Below are 15794 nucleotides of genomic sequence, written 5' to 3'. Positions count from 1 at the left end.
GGAGCGTGCGACGAATATCTGACACAAATATCGGGCGACATACAAGCAAGTTACGAATGAATATTGTTCCTCGCAGAGTCGTACATGCAGTTACCATATAAGCGATCCACACGATAAAATTTAATATATATTTTTTGTATATATTAATTAAAAATATTTTATATATTTATATTTATTTTTATTTATTTTATATTTATATATTTTTTATATATTTTCTAAAATATATAACAATACTTTATATATCTATATTTTTTATAATTAATATATATTAATATATTTTTTCATTTATGTGCAAATTTATGCGCTTTATTTCGCGATAAGACAATTCTCGCGGACTCGAGAGAATGAAAAAATCGAAAGCGAAATAAAGTCGAATTTTCAGGAGCATCGGCGGCGCCACCTGTCGAGACGCTCTTGCACTAATGGACGCTAAACGAATCACGTTGGAGCGAAACGGCGGAAGTGACGCGCGTCGCTTGCTATTCGTTACGTTTACATTCTGTTCTCGACGTCGCGTTGTGCGGAGCCATTACCCTCGTCCGCGCTCTAAAGCATCGTGCCATATTCCCACTCGCGCCCTAAAATAGACAGCATTCTCGTAGTTTTAAGTGAAATATTATGAGAGTGAAGACCGAAATGGACGACGACGAAAAGGGGTGAGTAATCGCTCGCGAGCCGCACCGCTATCGGCTGCGGCTCGGAGTGCCTCGCGGAAAAAAAGAACCGTACCGCGAGGCCATCATTTTCCTCGCGCGAGAGCTCCATATTTTCTCGCCGCTCGACGACTTTTTCGATCCTCCTCACTCTGTCCTGGTTCGAGCCTAGTCGCTTTAATTGCCTTCGTTGCTGCTCTCAAGAGCCTAAGATGGACTTGAAAGAGAGAAAGTCTGCGTTAGTCTTTTTCTTTCTTTCTTTCTCTCTCTCTCTCTGTCTCTCTCTCTCTCTCTCTCTCTTTTTTCCTCGCGGTAATGCGATGATGCGTGACTCCGCTTCGTGAGAAATTTGCCGGCTTGACTCGGCGTTCTCGCGCCGTCCGGTTTCGGGGTCTTCGTTCAACGAAGCTTCTGCTCAGAATATCAGCCAAGTAATACCGTGCGAAAATCTGGAATTCTCTTCCTCTCCCCTCTAAATCGTTCACACATTCTTTTATGGCAGCATCGCGGTCTCGCTCGCGTTCAAAATTCTCTATTTTTACGCTCTAATTCCAGATAGATTAGGCGCTTGCCCGACTTTGGCGGAGTTCTGTGATTAAATGTTAATGTAATAAACATGTATGTAACGTAACACACATCTAGATATTGAAGTGACTTTTGGGTTTCAGTTTGGAAAATAGTAGATAACAAGGGAGAAAGATGCAGATGTCAATTGCAATTTTAATATTTGTATTCATTATTGATTCTGTCTTTGTTTCATACAAGCAGCGTATACATATATTTTTATTTTTTTATTTTTTTTTAAGAAGCTAATACATACAACACATATACACATTCGTTTTCAGAAATTAAATATGTGAAACTGAAAAATATTTTTTTAAATACTTTTTTTATTAAATATAACTTAGAGTACATACATAAAATATAAACATGCTTACCTTTCAAAATATTCATTATTATGATATTTATATTTGTATATCATTTTGATTAAAATTATTATATTTTCTAAATTGCTATATTCTGGGCACATTGCAATATTACTGCTAGTACTGAAAATATATAATATGCGTAACGTAAGTTATAGCTTTTTAGTATTGGCGGTGTTGGAATATGCCCTCTATAAAGTCTTTACATATTTATATGTATAATAAATATATTCATTTTTATAAAAATACATAAATTATTATGATGCATGTGTGTATAATTGTTATGTTTATTATACTTCAAAAGCTTTAATTGAAATGTTAAATTGGTTTAATATATATGAGTTTGTGTGAGAAAATGTAAAAATAAAGTTCACGTATTCCTTTTTTTACTGTTGATTATTTTTTAAAAAAGTTCAAATTAAAAATTAAATTAAAACTTTTATTTCTCTTTATCTAAAAAGATTTCTTTTATTGGTACGAGAAGATAAGGCATTGAAAAATATGACTTAGCTTCACAAATGTTACAAAATATTTTTCTATCAAGATAAGCGTTTAAATGAATTTATGAGATTTATAATGATATCACATGCAGTTGTTATAGATTGTTTACTCATGTAATGATTATTTTTTGAATGTCATGCATAATATATTAAAGAAATTCTTTCTTGTTCCAGTAAACTGTTTGTTGGTGGGTTATCATGGGAAACAACCCAAGAGAATCTCCAACGTTACTTCGGCCGTTATGGCGAAGTTATCGATTGCGTTGTTATGAAAAACAGCGAATCTGGGCGCAGTCGGGGTTTTGGATTTGTAACATTTAGCGATCCCGCTAATGTTTCTTTGGTTCTTCAAAATGGTCCTCATCAACTTGATGGACGTACAGTATGTAATTGTATACATTAATGTAGAAATATATATATTTTTTGTCAAATAACATATTTTCCCTGTGAACTAAATTGCAAAATAAATTGTTGAATGGCATATTTAATTACAATTACTTAAGATTAAGACAATTAAGATTTTATACATGAATGTGGAAATTAAATAAAACGTATTTTGTTTTACAGATTGATCCAAAACCATGTAATCCACGCACTCTGCAGAAACCAAAACGTAGTGGTGGTTTTCCAAAAGTTTTTCTTGGTGGGTTGCCAAGTAATGTGACGGAGACTGACTTAAGGTCCTATTTTACTCGCTTTGGCAAAGTTATGGAAGTGGTTATAATGTACGATCAGGAGAAGAAGAAATCCAGAGGTAAGTGTAAATTTACTTTTATATCAAAATGTGCTAATTGATACATTATGTTTGGTGATTTTCACAGCATTATTTAAATATTTTTCTTTTAGTATTATATATATTTAATTCTTTCTCTTTTTTGATAAAAAATTACTTTATGTGTTTTTTAAAACACATTAGTTTCAAATTACGTTTTTTTCAATGTTGTATATATTTTAAGAATATAAATTGTGAAAACTATTAAACAATGTATCAAAACAGCTTTAGAATAAGTTAAACCTTTTCGTAATCTTTATAATATCGAAATTATAGTCAGAATTCTTGAAGTTTTTTTTCTAAAAGAAATAATATATAAGAGATTCCATATGCCATACATTCTAAATCTATATTATATGTAATATAATAGATGTATGTAATTAAATAGATTTATTAAATTATATGTAACATAATTTAAAATAATTTTATTGCACCACAAAGTGAATATGAATGTAAAGGAAATTGAATATTTTTTGGTTAATTTTGGTTAATTAAAGATAATTTTGTGAAAGTGCAAGTTTATTTCATCAAAAATTCTGACTATTGTAGTAAATTTATTATTATCATATAATAAAAAGTGATATTAAGATTTCATTAAGAGTTAACAATTCTTAACATTTTAAGCAGTTTATTTTCTCTAATTATAAGATTAAATAATACAATTTAAAATTATCTAATATTGCGCAATTATTACGATATCCAGATTTAATTTTTTTTAAATAATACATCTTGTTTTGCGAGAATTACGTTACGCATTGCGCTATTTTACATTAATTAAATGAAGCAATTTATATATAATGCGTTTTGGCTAAGTTTTATTAAATATAAGGCTCTATCAAATTATGCTATTGTAAGTTATACATAGCTTAAGTCTGCTATGTAATTAGTAAGCGATTCCATTTTTGTTAGATATTATGCATTTAATATCGTGCTTTGAAGTAATTCATTTATGTAATTATATTTATAATTATTTATACATTTATAGAGTTGTAATTATTTATATTAAATTTATAAAATATGCTTTAAAAGGAAAAGTAACGTATTAATAATCTAAATAATATAATAATGTATTTTAAAATAAAACTAAATGAATAAATTTATATTTATAGCTGGAAACTATTGGCTAAGCATCACTATTGTTGTACTTATAAATAAGGTTGTGACTAGTACTTTTGTTAGATTAGATACAAACATTTTTCAATTATTTTCAAATATTTTCCGGCTAGATAAAAGCTGTTTATATGTGTGGTGGTTGCATTCAAGAAGTTAACATTTAGCTTTGGGTACATGTCTGCTTATTTTTCGAATTAAAATATTCTAATACTTTTATTGAGAAGCTTCTTAAAGACAGCCATCATCAAAATTAGAAAATATCTATCAAAATTAGAAAATAGAAAATATAAGCTATTAAAATTTTATTATCTTATGAAGAGTGACCCAACAAATGCATTCATTGTTTAATAATATATATTTTATTTGTCTGATAATGTACATTATATAATATTATGGCATCTTATATTTGACATAAATTTCTGATGTTGACAGTGAATGCATTGAAAATTATTATTATAGTATCAGAATTTTTAATACACATATGCATGGATTATAAATTTAACACGAAATAATATTTAAGTTTAAACTTTTTTTCAACAAAATTCTCATTCTTATTTGCGGTTATTTACCAAAATTTTTGAATAATGTAGTTTATTTTAAATAATATTTATTATAAAGATTATAGATTAAGAATTAAAAAGGAAATAAAAATTATAGATTAAGAATGACAATTATCTCAGTTGTATAAATGATATTCTTATTAATCAATAAAAATAAGAAAAATAAAGAATTAATTTTCAATTTTATAACAAAAAATTGAATACGTGTAACTTTCGAATTGCATTATAAACATCACAAAGTATAGATGTTATAGAGTTTTATATAATCTAGTACAATAATTTATAATATATATAATTTCTTGTATTTTTCTCGAAATTTTTTGCATTGTTTTAAATGTTTGTATCATTCAAAAAATTTAATTAAGTTTATTAATAATCAAGAAAAAAGTCACAACGATATTTTAATCTTAGTGTGAGACAAAATAAATTTGTTGAAAGACGAGACAATGGACTCAGCCAATAGTTGTACGGCACTAAAATTTCTCTTTCTCATTCTTTGGTCTATTTTTAACACAGCTAGTTGTTTTTGTGGAAATATGTACATTAAATATATAAATTAATACATATATTTTAGTATTCTAAATTTATAAAGTAATAAAATTCTAAAATAAATGAGAACAAAATTTTTCGATTTGAACTGTATTGTACAGTACTATATTGATATATAATATGATGAGTTATTATATACTCATTGTTAGTGGATTACAGAAAAATTTACAATATAAAAGCGATATTGCGCAATATAAAAAGCGATTATATTCAATAATATAAACGACAAAATTTATTATTGAATCAATATTATAAGATTGGAAAATATAAATATATTTTTGTGATTGCACATATTTTACAAATTGTATTGTAAAAACTGCTTTCTCGCATTATTCTGGCGAGCATTTTTTGATTATACTCTCTCACGTTTGGACGACAGGATTCGGCTTTCTCAGCTTCGAGGATGAAGAAGCAGTGGACAGATGCGTAGCAGAACATTTTGTCAACCTGAATGGAAAACAGGTATAACACATCAATACACCATCATCATGTAATCATGATGCTGCGTAAGACCATATGTTATTATGACATATGATTTTATGTAATAAATAGAAAATAAGTATATGTATATGTACATTGTTAATATGTATCGTTCTCTTGAAATTAGAAATAATATACATAGGAATTTTAGTCACATAAATTATTTGTTTAATTATTAATTATATGATCAATTAATACAAGTATTAGCATATTATATAAAACTTATATATTGAATTAATAGGAAGATAACTAATTTTGTAATTTGAATAGTATTAAGTGTTTTTAATATATTTATGATATAAGTATTGTGTTATTAAAACATGTTAGTTTATATGATATAAGTATACCGTTTAATTAATGACTTTCTATTTTATAGTTAGAATTAAATATTACTTTTATTTAAGAGATAGAGTATTATATGCAACATTAATGTGCAGAATATTATATTAATTAACAGTAACTTCTTAGCCTAAAACATATAATAATTCGTAAAGATAATTGTAAAGAGTAATATATAATGCGCGTATACATATATTTCTAAATTTTATTTTCAAAAATTTATTTTCAATGCGAATTCAACATTTTTTTATCGATTCTGATAAAATAATCTGTATACACACATTCTCACATCTGCTCTTTTCAGGTTGAAATTAAACGCGCAGAGCCACGAGATTCGTCAAGCAAGATGAACGATAGTCATCAGGGTCAGTGGGGTCCGCCTCAACAGGGTGGCCCGCCGATGGGGATGGCCGGGAATATGGGGCCCATGGGTGGCCCGAACGGGCAGATGGGTGGACCGATGATGGGTGGACCGATGGGTCCTCCTGGTAACATGATGCAACAATATCAAGGTTGGGGCACCAGTCCTCAAACCGGTGGCTACGCAGGATATAGTACCCAGTATAATGCTCAAGGCTGGGGAGCACCACCAGGACCGCCGCAGCAGCAACAAATTCCGCCTCCACCGCCGCATCAATGGGGTAGCAGCTATAATGTTCAACCTGCTGCAGCTACTCAGGGCTATGGAAGCTATGGTAATTTAGGAAAAAAAATCTATGTTTAAATATTCAAATATTTTCCCTCTTTCACTTTCACATAAAGAAATAAAGAAATTAATTAATTTATTAATATTAATCTTTTTTAATTTGATTGAAATAGTCGAAAAATAATTCAACATTTTGCTCGATAATTTGAATAATATTCAATAATAATTCTTGGCAGTTATACATATATACATTTTACAAAATTTTGACAATTTACAAAGAAAATCTGTCTCTCTGTCTGTTCTTTCAATCTTTTTTTATTGATATAAAAATATTAATCGATATTTTATTAGCAAATAAGATCTTCTAATTCTTTATATATATATATATATATTAATTAATAAAATTTAAAATATTTAAAACTTTAAACTTTTAATGGCAAAATTGAAAGTTATAAACACTATATTATGCTACATAAAATTATAGGACATAAATAGAAATTAGTAGTATTATTGAAATATTCAGAAAATTATCTTATTATTTATACAGGGTACATGAGAAAGTGAACGAGGTTGATATCAACTTGCTCGAGATATACAATGTGACACTGATGTATATATGCAGTTAAAGCGCTACCCTTGAAAAATTACAAATTTAATTCGATTTTTTCAAAATTATTAATCTCAAGTATCAACTTCGTTTATATCATGCTCAGGAATAGTAGCGATAAGGTCTTAGCTAAATATAACTTTAATCCTGTTCCACTCCCTTCCACCTCCATCCTGCTTGGAGAGGTTAGAAGAAGAAAGAAAAAGATAAGAACATGAGAAATCTACAATCGCAATATAATACGATCAATATGCACAATGCCCCCTGGAGGTTTATTTATTTTGAAATAAAATACAGTAGGACAATTTTTACGCAAAGAAAGTTAAAGTAATTATGTCAGTCCAGACTTATGTATTTTATTTATAATTATTCCATGACAAGTATAGATTATAACTAATATAATAAGAGATAAGATAGCAAGATACATGTTTCTTTTTATTTTCCAATCAATGAGGAATTGATTTTTCCTTAGAAAATATCGAGTAATGTGTTATCATTTTTTGCAAGTTGCTGCGATTTTTTTATCGTATATTTTTATAACTAATTACGTACATAAATACATATATATATTTATAGTAACTATGAAAAATATGCAATTATATTGCAATTATAATTATTATACATTTTTTATTAAACATCTTAAGTTTTGAATGAAACTTTAGCATTTAGTTTGGATTGACATAAAGTATATATTCGAACATAATACATATTTCGTATACATATTCGAAATATTGGACCTCATAATCTTATCTATGTTTATGCTTGATTCTCTTCAAGTTTAATCCTTTTTCACGTCTCTCTGTATTGAAGTTTACTTTCCCAGATTTTTATACAAATTCTGCTTTTACACTAAAACAATATTTACAGTTTTCATTTTGTCTATAACATAAATTATTTTAAAGCACAAATTGCTGTGCTAAAAATAGTATGCTTGATAGCGAATACTAACATTGGGTATGATACTATGCTGTTTACCATAGTACCATCCAATAAATATCGTATTCACGTCTTATAAAATAAAAAGAAACATACACCTACACACACACACACATATGCTATCATAATTAGATACCAGAATGTTGCACAGCAGCATTTTCTGCAAAAGCAACTTTCACAAGTATTATCACATCGTCTGTCTATCGCTTTCTTCTTCTTCTTTTCTTCTTCTTCTTCTTCTTCTTCTTCTTCTTTGTTCACAATATTAAGAGAACCAAGCATGAACGTTTAAATCAAGATCGTGCAAGAGATATTCTTACGCAACGCTGAGAAAAAATAGAGACACATGTTAAGACACTTTTTTAACAAATTAGAGATAAAGATAATAGTAGTATAAATTAAAAGAGCGCTATAAGAAAAGTGATTTGAGGTGACATGCGGTCGGTGACACTTTTGTGTGGTTGATGATCGCAGGTGGGCCGGCGGCGGCCGCTTCAGGGGGCTACGGGCCCACGGCCGGTACTGGCGGGGCTGCGGGGGGCGGGCCCGGGGGTTCCTGGAGCTCCTGGAACATGCCACAGAATGGGCCCCCTCCTGGGACCCAGCCCCCACCCCAGCCCCCTCAGCCCAACTCCTCGCAGCCCAACTCCAACTCGAACCCCTCTGGCCCGCAGGGTGAGTCTTCAAGCTCAGTCAAACAACTCTCCTCTTTCCACCCTTTGGCATCGCATTTAGTTCCATTTTGACCAAAATTTTGAACCTAGCTAAAGTAATATAATTTTTTTTTTTTTCGTATTTTTACATCAACTTAATTTTAAATGTCTAGTGCCTTCGGAAAGATTAATGCGCTTACAATGTATAGAATGTTTATCGCCATTTATTTGATTTATTCATGATATATAATAAATTTTCTTCAGATCTCGCAACTGAGTTTTGCTAATCGTGTAAATGATTTTTGCAAATACAATTTAACAGTTGAATTAATAATTTAACAATATTCTTTTAATAACAGAACAAATTGAATTTTTATAACATTACATTTATTAACATTTTTAGAGCTTTTATGCATAAAACATCCTGTGAATAGAGTTTGCTAGTAACTTATTGCTAGATTAAAAGAAAGATTGAGAAAAAATACAATAATCACTTTCATATAGATTTATAGATTATCAACATGTATAATCCTTTATTACATCGTAAAAAAATTGTATTAGCATATTATGCTTTATTGAATATTAGATAAATAATGCACAGAAAACTCAATACATTTGACGCACAATATGATACAGTTTAGTTATTATGGAGATTGAAGGAAGTAGAATAAAATTTGTTTACACATTCATATAAAATCAAATAATATAGGGCTCGGAAATCACCGTACTTTACTTGAGACGTAATTTGATATTGTTTAGGAGATATAAAAAGTGAAGGAAAAACAATGCGTAGATATTAGCTTCTGCTCCACGTTGAATTGTGTAGAAATAATCGGATATGCTTTTTGCATATTGCTCAATCTTTGGGATCGAAAGCAACGCTTGCTGTATATATGCTTGACGCACTGTCGCTTGTCGCTATTTCTCCTTCGTATCTGCTTTATTATCTCATGTTTTAAATCGTTAAACGATATTATAGATTATGCTTCAAGCATGAGAGACGATAATTTCTGAGCCGTAACGATAAATTAAGAGTACCTTTTTTATATCCAGGAATCCTGATGTACCCCGATACTCCTTCCTTTGCAAATTTTTTACTTTGTTATTGGTTTTTTATATTTTTTTATGTTTAACTTTTTTTACATGTAGATGATCGAAAAGCATGTACCCTGCCAATACCTATTTATTGGGTATACATTTAACTATATTTATAATTGACAGATTAGCATATTATATTAGACATAACAGATTTAGAATAGAATTCTCAGAAGATACTTCTCTTCCAAGACCCGAGCATGTTATAAAACATAATAATCATTATAATTATTAAAAGTGTAAAAAGAATTAATATTTTATAATTATCATGTAGGATAGTAATCATGTTCTCTGATATTTTAATTTCTTTAGCGTTGTCCTACCTAATTAATGACGAATTAATGTCTCCGCTATTAGCAATAATAAATATCATCATTATTAAAAATATTAATAATGACAAGCTATTGCGTTTTAAGTTATAAAAATACGTTATAATAAAAGAAAATAAAGGTTATTATAAATGACATCAATTCGTCTTTGAGATCCTAAATCAATATAATACTTTTAATATCTTCGCTTGTGTGTAATATATGTTTGTCTCACTTAGTGCTTTTTATTGTTTACACACAATATGTGTGTGTATTTAATCATATATAAAATATATATGAAGTAAAACTTTTTAATTAATATAAATTTATTTGGATTTGTTGTGAAAAAATGCGAGTTATTTGTATATGTAAATGTTTTTTTACAATATTTGTTATTTAAGATAAGTTTTATTTACAAATAATAATTATATGTGTGAATAAATGTATAACAATTTGAGGAACTTAGATGTTAAAAATATTGAAATAGTTTGTCTGCACAATTTATTATGCTAGATAATTGTAATGTGTCTTTGATATAAAATGCATGTCATTATATAGTGATTATATGTTTTCAGCATATATTTTGATTTAAAAATTATAATGTTTATTAAGATTTATATTATTTTACAAGTTACTAGACAATTTTTGATAGAATTATTATTTTACATTATGATTTTAAATTTCTATATAAAAATTAATATTTAGAAGAAGTAAGATTAATTAATTAATCAAATATGTATAAATAAATATATAAATGTCTTGATATTAAGAATAGCAAAGTTAAATATATATATAGAAGTTTATAATATTTTTTACATACTAGGTGAGATATTCTTTTTACACACAAATGTTTACAAAATTAAATTTTATTCTTTTCAATATTTACGAGGATATATTGGTATACATAATCTTTCTATTATTTACTAATATAACTTAATTAATTTTATTATTATTATATGTGAATTAACTAAAAACATTAAATATTTTTCATCTTGCAATTTATTGAATATACAAATAGTATACACTTACATTATTTTTCTATATAGTCTCCATTGGTGTACAATACAAGTTTTTTTTAGCACTTCGGAAGTGCATGGATACTTGTAGAAAAAAATTATTTTACCTGAAAACGTACTTAGGTAAGGTGAAGCTAAGGTGAAAGACCTTTTTTCTAGAAATATCCATTCATTTCTAAAGTGGTGGAACATTTATATTGCGTGCCATGGAGACTACCTAGAAAAATGTATTTTTTTTTGTATTTCAATAAATTACGAGATAAAAAATATTTAAGATTTTCAGTTGATTTACTTAATAAATTTTTTGACATTTAATTATAAGAAACAGATTTTTAAAAAATAATATTGCTTTTATTTTGTCCACAAAATAATATTATTAAATAGGAAAGATATTTATATTGTTTCTATATATTTTAATTATAATATGATAGGAAAATAAGATAAATTAACATGTAGATAAAAAACAAAAAGATACATATTTGTGTATTTTTAAAAAATTTAATATTTAGCCTTTAATTTTTGTATATAATGTTTAAATAATAACACAAAAAAGTTCACGTCATACATCATGAATTATATACTGAAAATAATTATATACTGAAAATTATATACTGAAAATAATTGACTGTAGTATTCGTTTAAACATATTTACGTTTAACTTAATTTTTGTTGTATCTTTTTTAAAAACCATTAGAAATTAGCTCTATTTTAAAACTTTTGGTGAGTTTAGATGAACGTGATGATTTAATGTTACGAACGAATGTTTCAGGTGATATGTACTCGCGGCAGAACACTGGCTCAGGTGCTCCCGGGTCCAGCAGCAGTTCCGCTAAGACTCCGGATTACACTGGGTACTCCGCGTATAGTAACTACGCCGACACCACCTATCCTCAGCGTTCGTATCAAGGAGGAGAAAGCAACCAAGGTGGGTATGCCGCCAGCGCACCTAAACCCGGTCAGCAAGGCTTTGATTTCAAAGAGTGGCCCACCTCATGACCATTTTAATTGACTCATGGTGGAGAAATGCGCTGAATGGCTTGGCCTTGCTCGTGGGTTATTTCTTACTTTATATTGAGGACAAACTGTATTTGATCGTGAAATCTGCGCTATGATACGAGACATTCCTTGCTGCTTTACTCGTCACTTACCTCTATTTATCATGTGCGTTAGGATGGTCATTATTTATAATGAAAAAAGTACCTTGTTTAAGGAATTCTGCGCATATTTTTGTAGAACTGTAAATTAGAGTTACGATTAGAGTTGTAAAGTAATTGGTGGAAAAGTTGCTAACATTAACAAACGTAATCGACGATAGAAGACGTAAAGAATGTCTCTTGTTGAAGCCAGTATGTCGTTTGCGAGCGGTCATATTTATAAATAAATGTCTTTTTTGACAATATCAAAATGTAAGCTTGGAAGACGGAAGCGTCAAGGAATAGAAGGGGTATTTAGGCTCTTTTTAGATATTGATTTTTTTTATTGATCGCTCGCGAGAACGGCCCATGATCTTTTCAGATAAAAGAAAAAAAGGAAATAAATTCCTTTAAAGTTACATTGAATAAATTAGAACAGCAGCTCGAAAGAATTAGAATAGACACCCATGATGCAAGCGAAATTTGTATGGCACTAGGATAGAAGGAAGAAAGCGTGATGTAGAAATACTGTAAGACTAATACACACATTACACATGATATGAGTGACTTTCTTTAGAGAAGAATAAAAATAAAAAAATAAATGAATAAAGGCGAGCGTAAAGAGTCAGGAATGCTAATCATTTAATCGATAATGGCATTTATTACGGAGGTGAATAAGATCTCAAGTTGGAGAGGATATCTTCTCAGAACAGGCACAAATTTCGATGCTTGTTCACCTCCTGATCGTTAGCAGGCACTTCGGTAACACAAACGATAAGAATAAACGAAAGAAATATTTAAACTATAGTCTCCAAGTGGAAAGTCAGCGCGATGACTTGCACATTCGAGACACTCGTCCCTCCACGATCTTGTATTTATTAAATAGTTGTTATATCGGATAATTGAGGAAAAAAATGATAACGAGAGTAATTAATCAGATAATTAAGTAAGATGATCACAGGCTGACCTACGACTATAGAAAATAGTGTAAAATATAGATCATTTTAATATGGTGTATTGTATAATCTATATAAATCTTTACACTCAGCAGGATGCAGTTTTTGCGGGCGTCCTTTTTTACTTTTATGTCATATCACTAGTAGTATCTTAAAAATACGTATTTCTCTCTCAGTTCCTTTTTTCTACTCTTTCTTGTTTACGACTAATTCCTCAAATTAGTTTAGCGACTGCTTTCCTACTCTTCCAATAATTTGGAAATAATATCAATGTGCGAAAGGGTGGGGATAATAAGAAAAAAAAACAATCACAAATATTTTTACAAATTGTATTATAAGAACTTACGTGTGGTCGTCGGACTGGCTTCTGTTCGACCATACCATAATGCACGTGGAAACTGGTTTATTTTTTACCTCCGATTTATAATAGCTATTATTAGGCACGTTTAAGGCTACGATTATTATTGTTACTATTATATATAATTAATTCTATATTATTACTACTATATATACAAATATTATACTCTTATCACTATTGCTATTGCTACTATTGCAAGTACTACAATTGCACTATTACTATTACACTATTATTATTGTCGACGATAATTACGAAATATTGTATGATGATGTGCTTATAAGTGTTTAAATTTTAGATGATTAGAACAAGATCACTGATGGATATAAGGTGGAGGGAAGGGTATATTATAATCGTGTGGATATATATCTCGGTAGGGGACATTGATCTGAAAAGTTTACCTGATTAAATATATGACTTAATTATATTTACTCTGTAGGATTTACCATAGATCTAAACGAGGAATATTTCGGAAGAGTGCTCTCGAAATGCTCATGTTTAATTACCGAGCGGGTCGCGTTGTGTCTTATTTTGTCGATGATGGCGAGTATTACGCTAATATACATATAATTCACCAAGTAAATAGACCTTTTATCACATAAAGGTATATAATTAATAGATTACAAAGAATCGCAATTTCGTTAAGTGTCGTAAATGTGATCTCATATAATGTAATTTATCATTGTCTACTTTTTTTCTTATTCATCGAATAACAGTGTAAGATTTTATTATACCTTAAGTGCAAGATAATCGACTGTTATTTTTGTTTTTCTTTTTTTCGTATTTTTTATTGTGCGTTTCGCACGCCGTTCATATATCATTTTAATGTTTGGTGTATATTCTGACAATAGTATTGAATATTATACATTTAAATCTATAGTGTAAGCTAATTTTTTTATTACAATATTTATTACCGATATATCGATTGATATATCGAGTTTGAATATAAAGTCAATTTGTGCATTTGATTAGAAATCTTGTATAATAACTTGTTTTTCGTCTGCGAAATATATCGCGGAGGGAAAACCGGTATTATACATATCGGATGAAGAGAAATGACGAGCGAAACGTTAACAAACGCGACTCGTGTTAACTTCTGGGATCAACGCAATAACACAATTAAACACGTAAAACGAAATGCGACTAGAGAGCTCAATCAAACAACCAATTTTACACATTAATTATTATAGTAAGAACAAACGAAACACATACAGATAACATTTACACTTATGAACACTTATTCACACGTACACACTTCGCGGATAAAAAAAATAAATTGATAAACTACTTTTTGGTAGCGCAAAATTGCTTGTTCAAGATTTTATTTTAAGTGACATAAAAATTACGACATATTCTCTGTGTCCAAATTTATATTTTCTGTTTATATATATATATATATATATATATATATATATATATACATATATATATATAAACAGAAAATATAAATTTGGACACAGAGAATTTCAATCGCTTATAACTCAAAAATTATTGACTTCTCAACATTTTTGCTAAGGAAAAATCGTCTCCAAATTGGCCAGAGAATCCGCTCTTAATCATTGGTCCGTTAGTTACCGGACACCCTATATATATATATATATATATATATATATATATATATCAATAATTTTTGAGTTATAAGCGATTGAAAAAAATGGGTTTTTTGAAAACTAAACGTTTTGGAGTTAAAAGTCTAACATAATTACATTCTTCAGTTAATTTCAGGTAGAGTTTACTATAATAAAATTTTAATTTGAGGCTTAGTTATAAAGATACATAATGACAAATATTGGAAAGTTGTAAAAAATGATGACCTTTTTCGACATTTTCGCTGAGGAAAAATCGATACCAAATTGACTAAAGAATCCATTTGTAATCGTTGGTCTATTAGTTAGCGGACACCCTGTATATATATATATATATATATATATATATATATATATATAAGATATATTATTATTATTTGTTATTCTCTCTTACAAATTAGGTTTAAATAACGCGTTATTTATGCGGTTTATAACAACGAAATGTTTTATTACTTTTTTATTATTTTTTATTTGTAGTCTTTTATAGACATAATATATAAATTAGTAAAGCCTCAATTATAAATTGAAAAGCCTCAATTATAAATTGAAAAGTCTCAATTATAAATTGAAAAGCCTCAATTATTTATTTTAATTTTTATTTAATTGTATTA

General features: G+C 28.8%; 1 protein-coding gene across 6 annotated transcripts in view; it reads left to right on the top strand.

Moving 5' to 3' along the window:
• Positions 1 to 470: 470 nt before the first annotated feature.
• The window catches only part of Hrb27C (Heterogeneous nuclear ribonucleoprotein at 27C), a 42702-nt gene continuing 27378 nt past the window's right edge, over positions 471 to 15794 (top strand). For 5 of the 6 annotated variants that reach the window (XM_085479846.1, XM_085479844.1, XM_085479845.1 and 2 more), the window contains exons 1-7: positions 471 to 656; positions 2254 to 2461; positions 2647 to 2833; positions 5453 to 5535; positions 6197 to 6587; positions 8556 to 8756; positions 11923 to 12078. In XM_085479846.1, coding sequence (XP_085335972.1) covers positions 619 to 656; positions 2254 to 2461; positions 2647 to 2833; positions 5453 to 5535; positions 6197 to 6587; positions 8556 to 8756; positions 11923 to 12078 — 1264 coding nt within the window. In that variant the 5' untranslated portion in view covers positions 471 to 618. The remainder of the gene's footprint in view (positions 657 to 2253; positions 2462 to 2646; positions 2834 to 5452; positions 5536 to 6196; positions 6588 to 8555; positions 8757 to 11922; positions 12079 to 15794) is intronic. The other variant, XM_085479849.1, reaches the window with a different exon arrangement.

This window comes from Nylanderia fulva, unplaced genomic scaffold, assembly GCF_048542155.1.
Source record: "Nylanderia fulva isolate GAGA-0341 unplaced genomic scaffold, ASM4854215v1 Scaffold13, whole genome shotgun sequence".
Classification (NCBI taxonomy): domain Eukaryota; kingdom Metazoa; phylum Arthropoda; class Insecta; order Hymenoptera; family Formicidae; genus Nylanderia; species Nylanderia fulva.
This window is presented reverse-complemented; position numbering and strand designations above follow the sequence as displayed.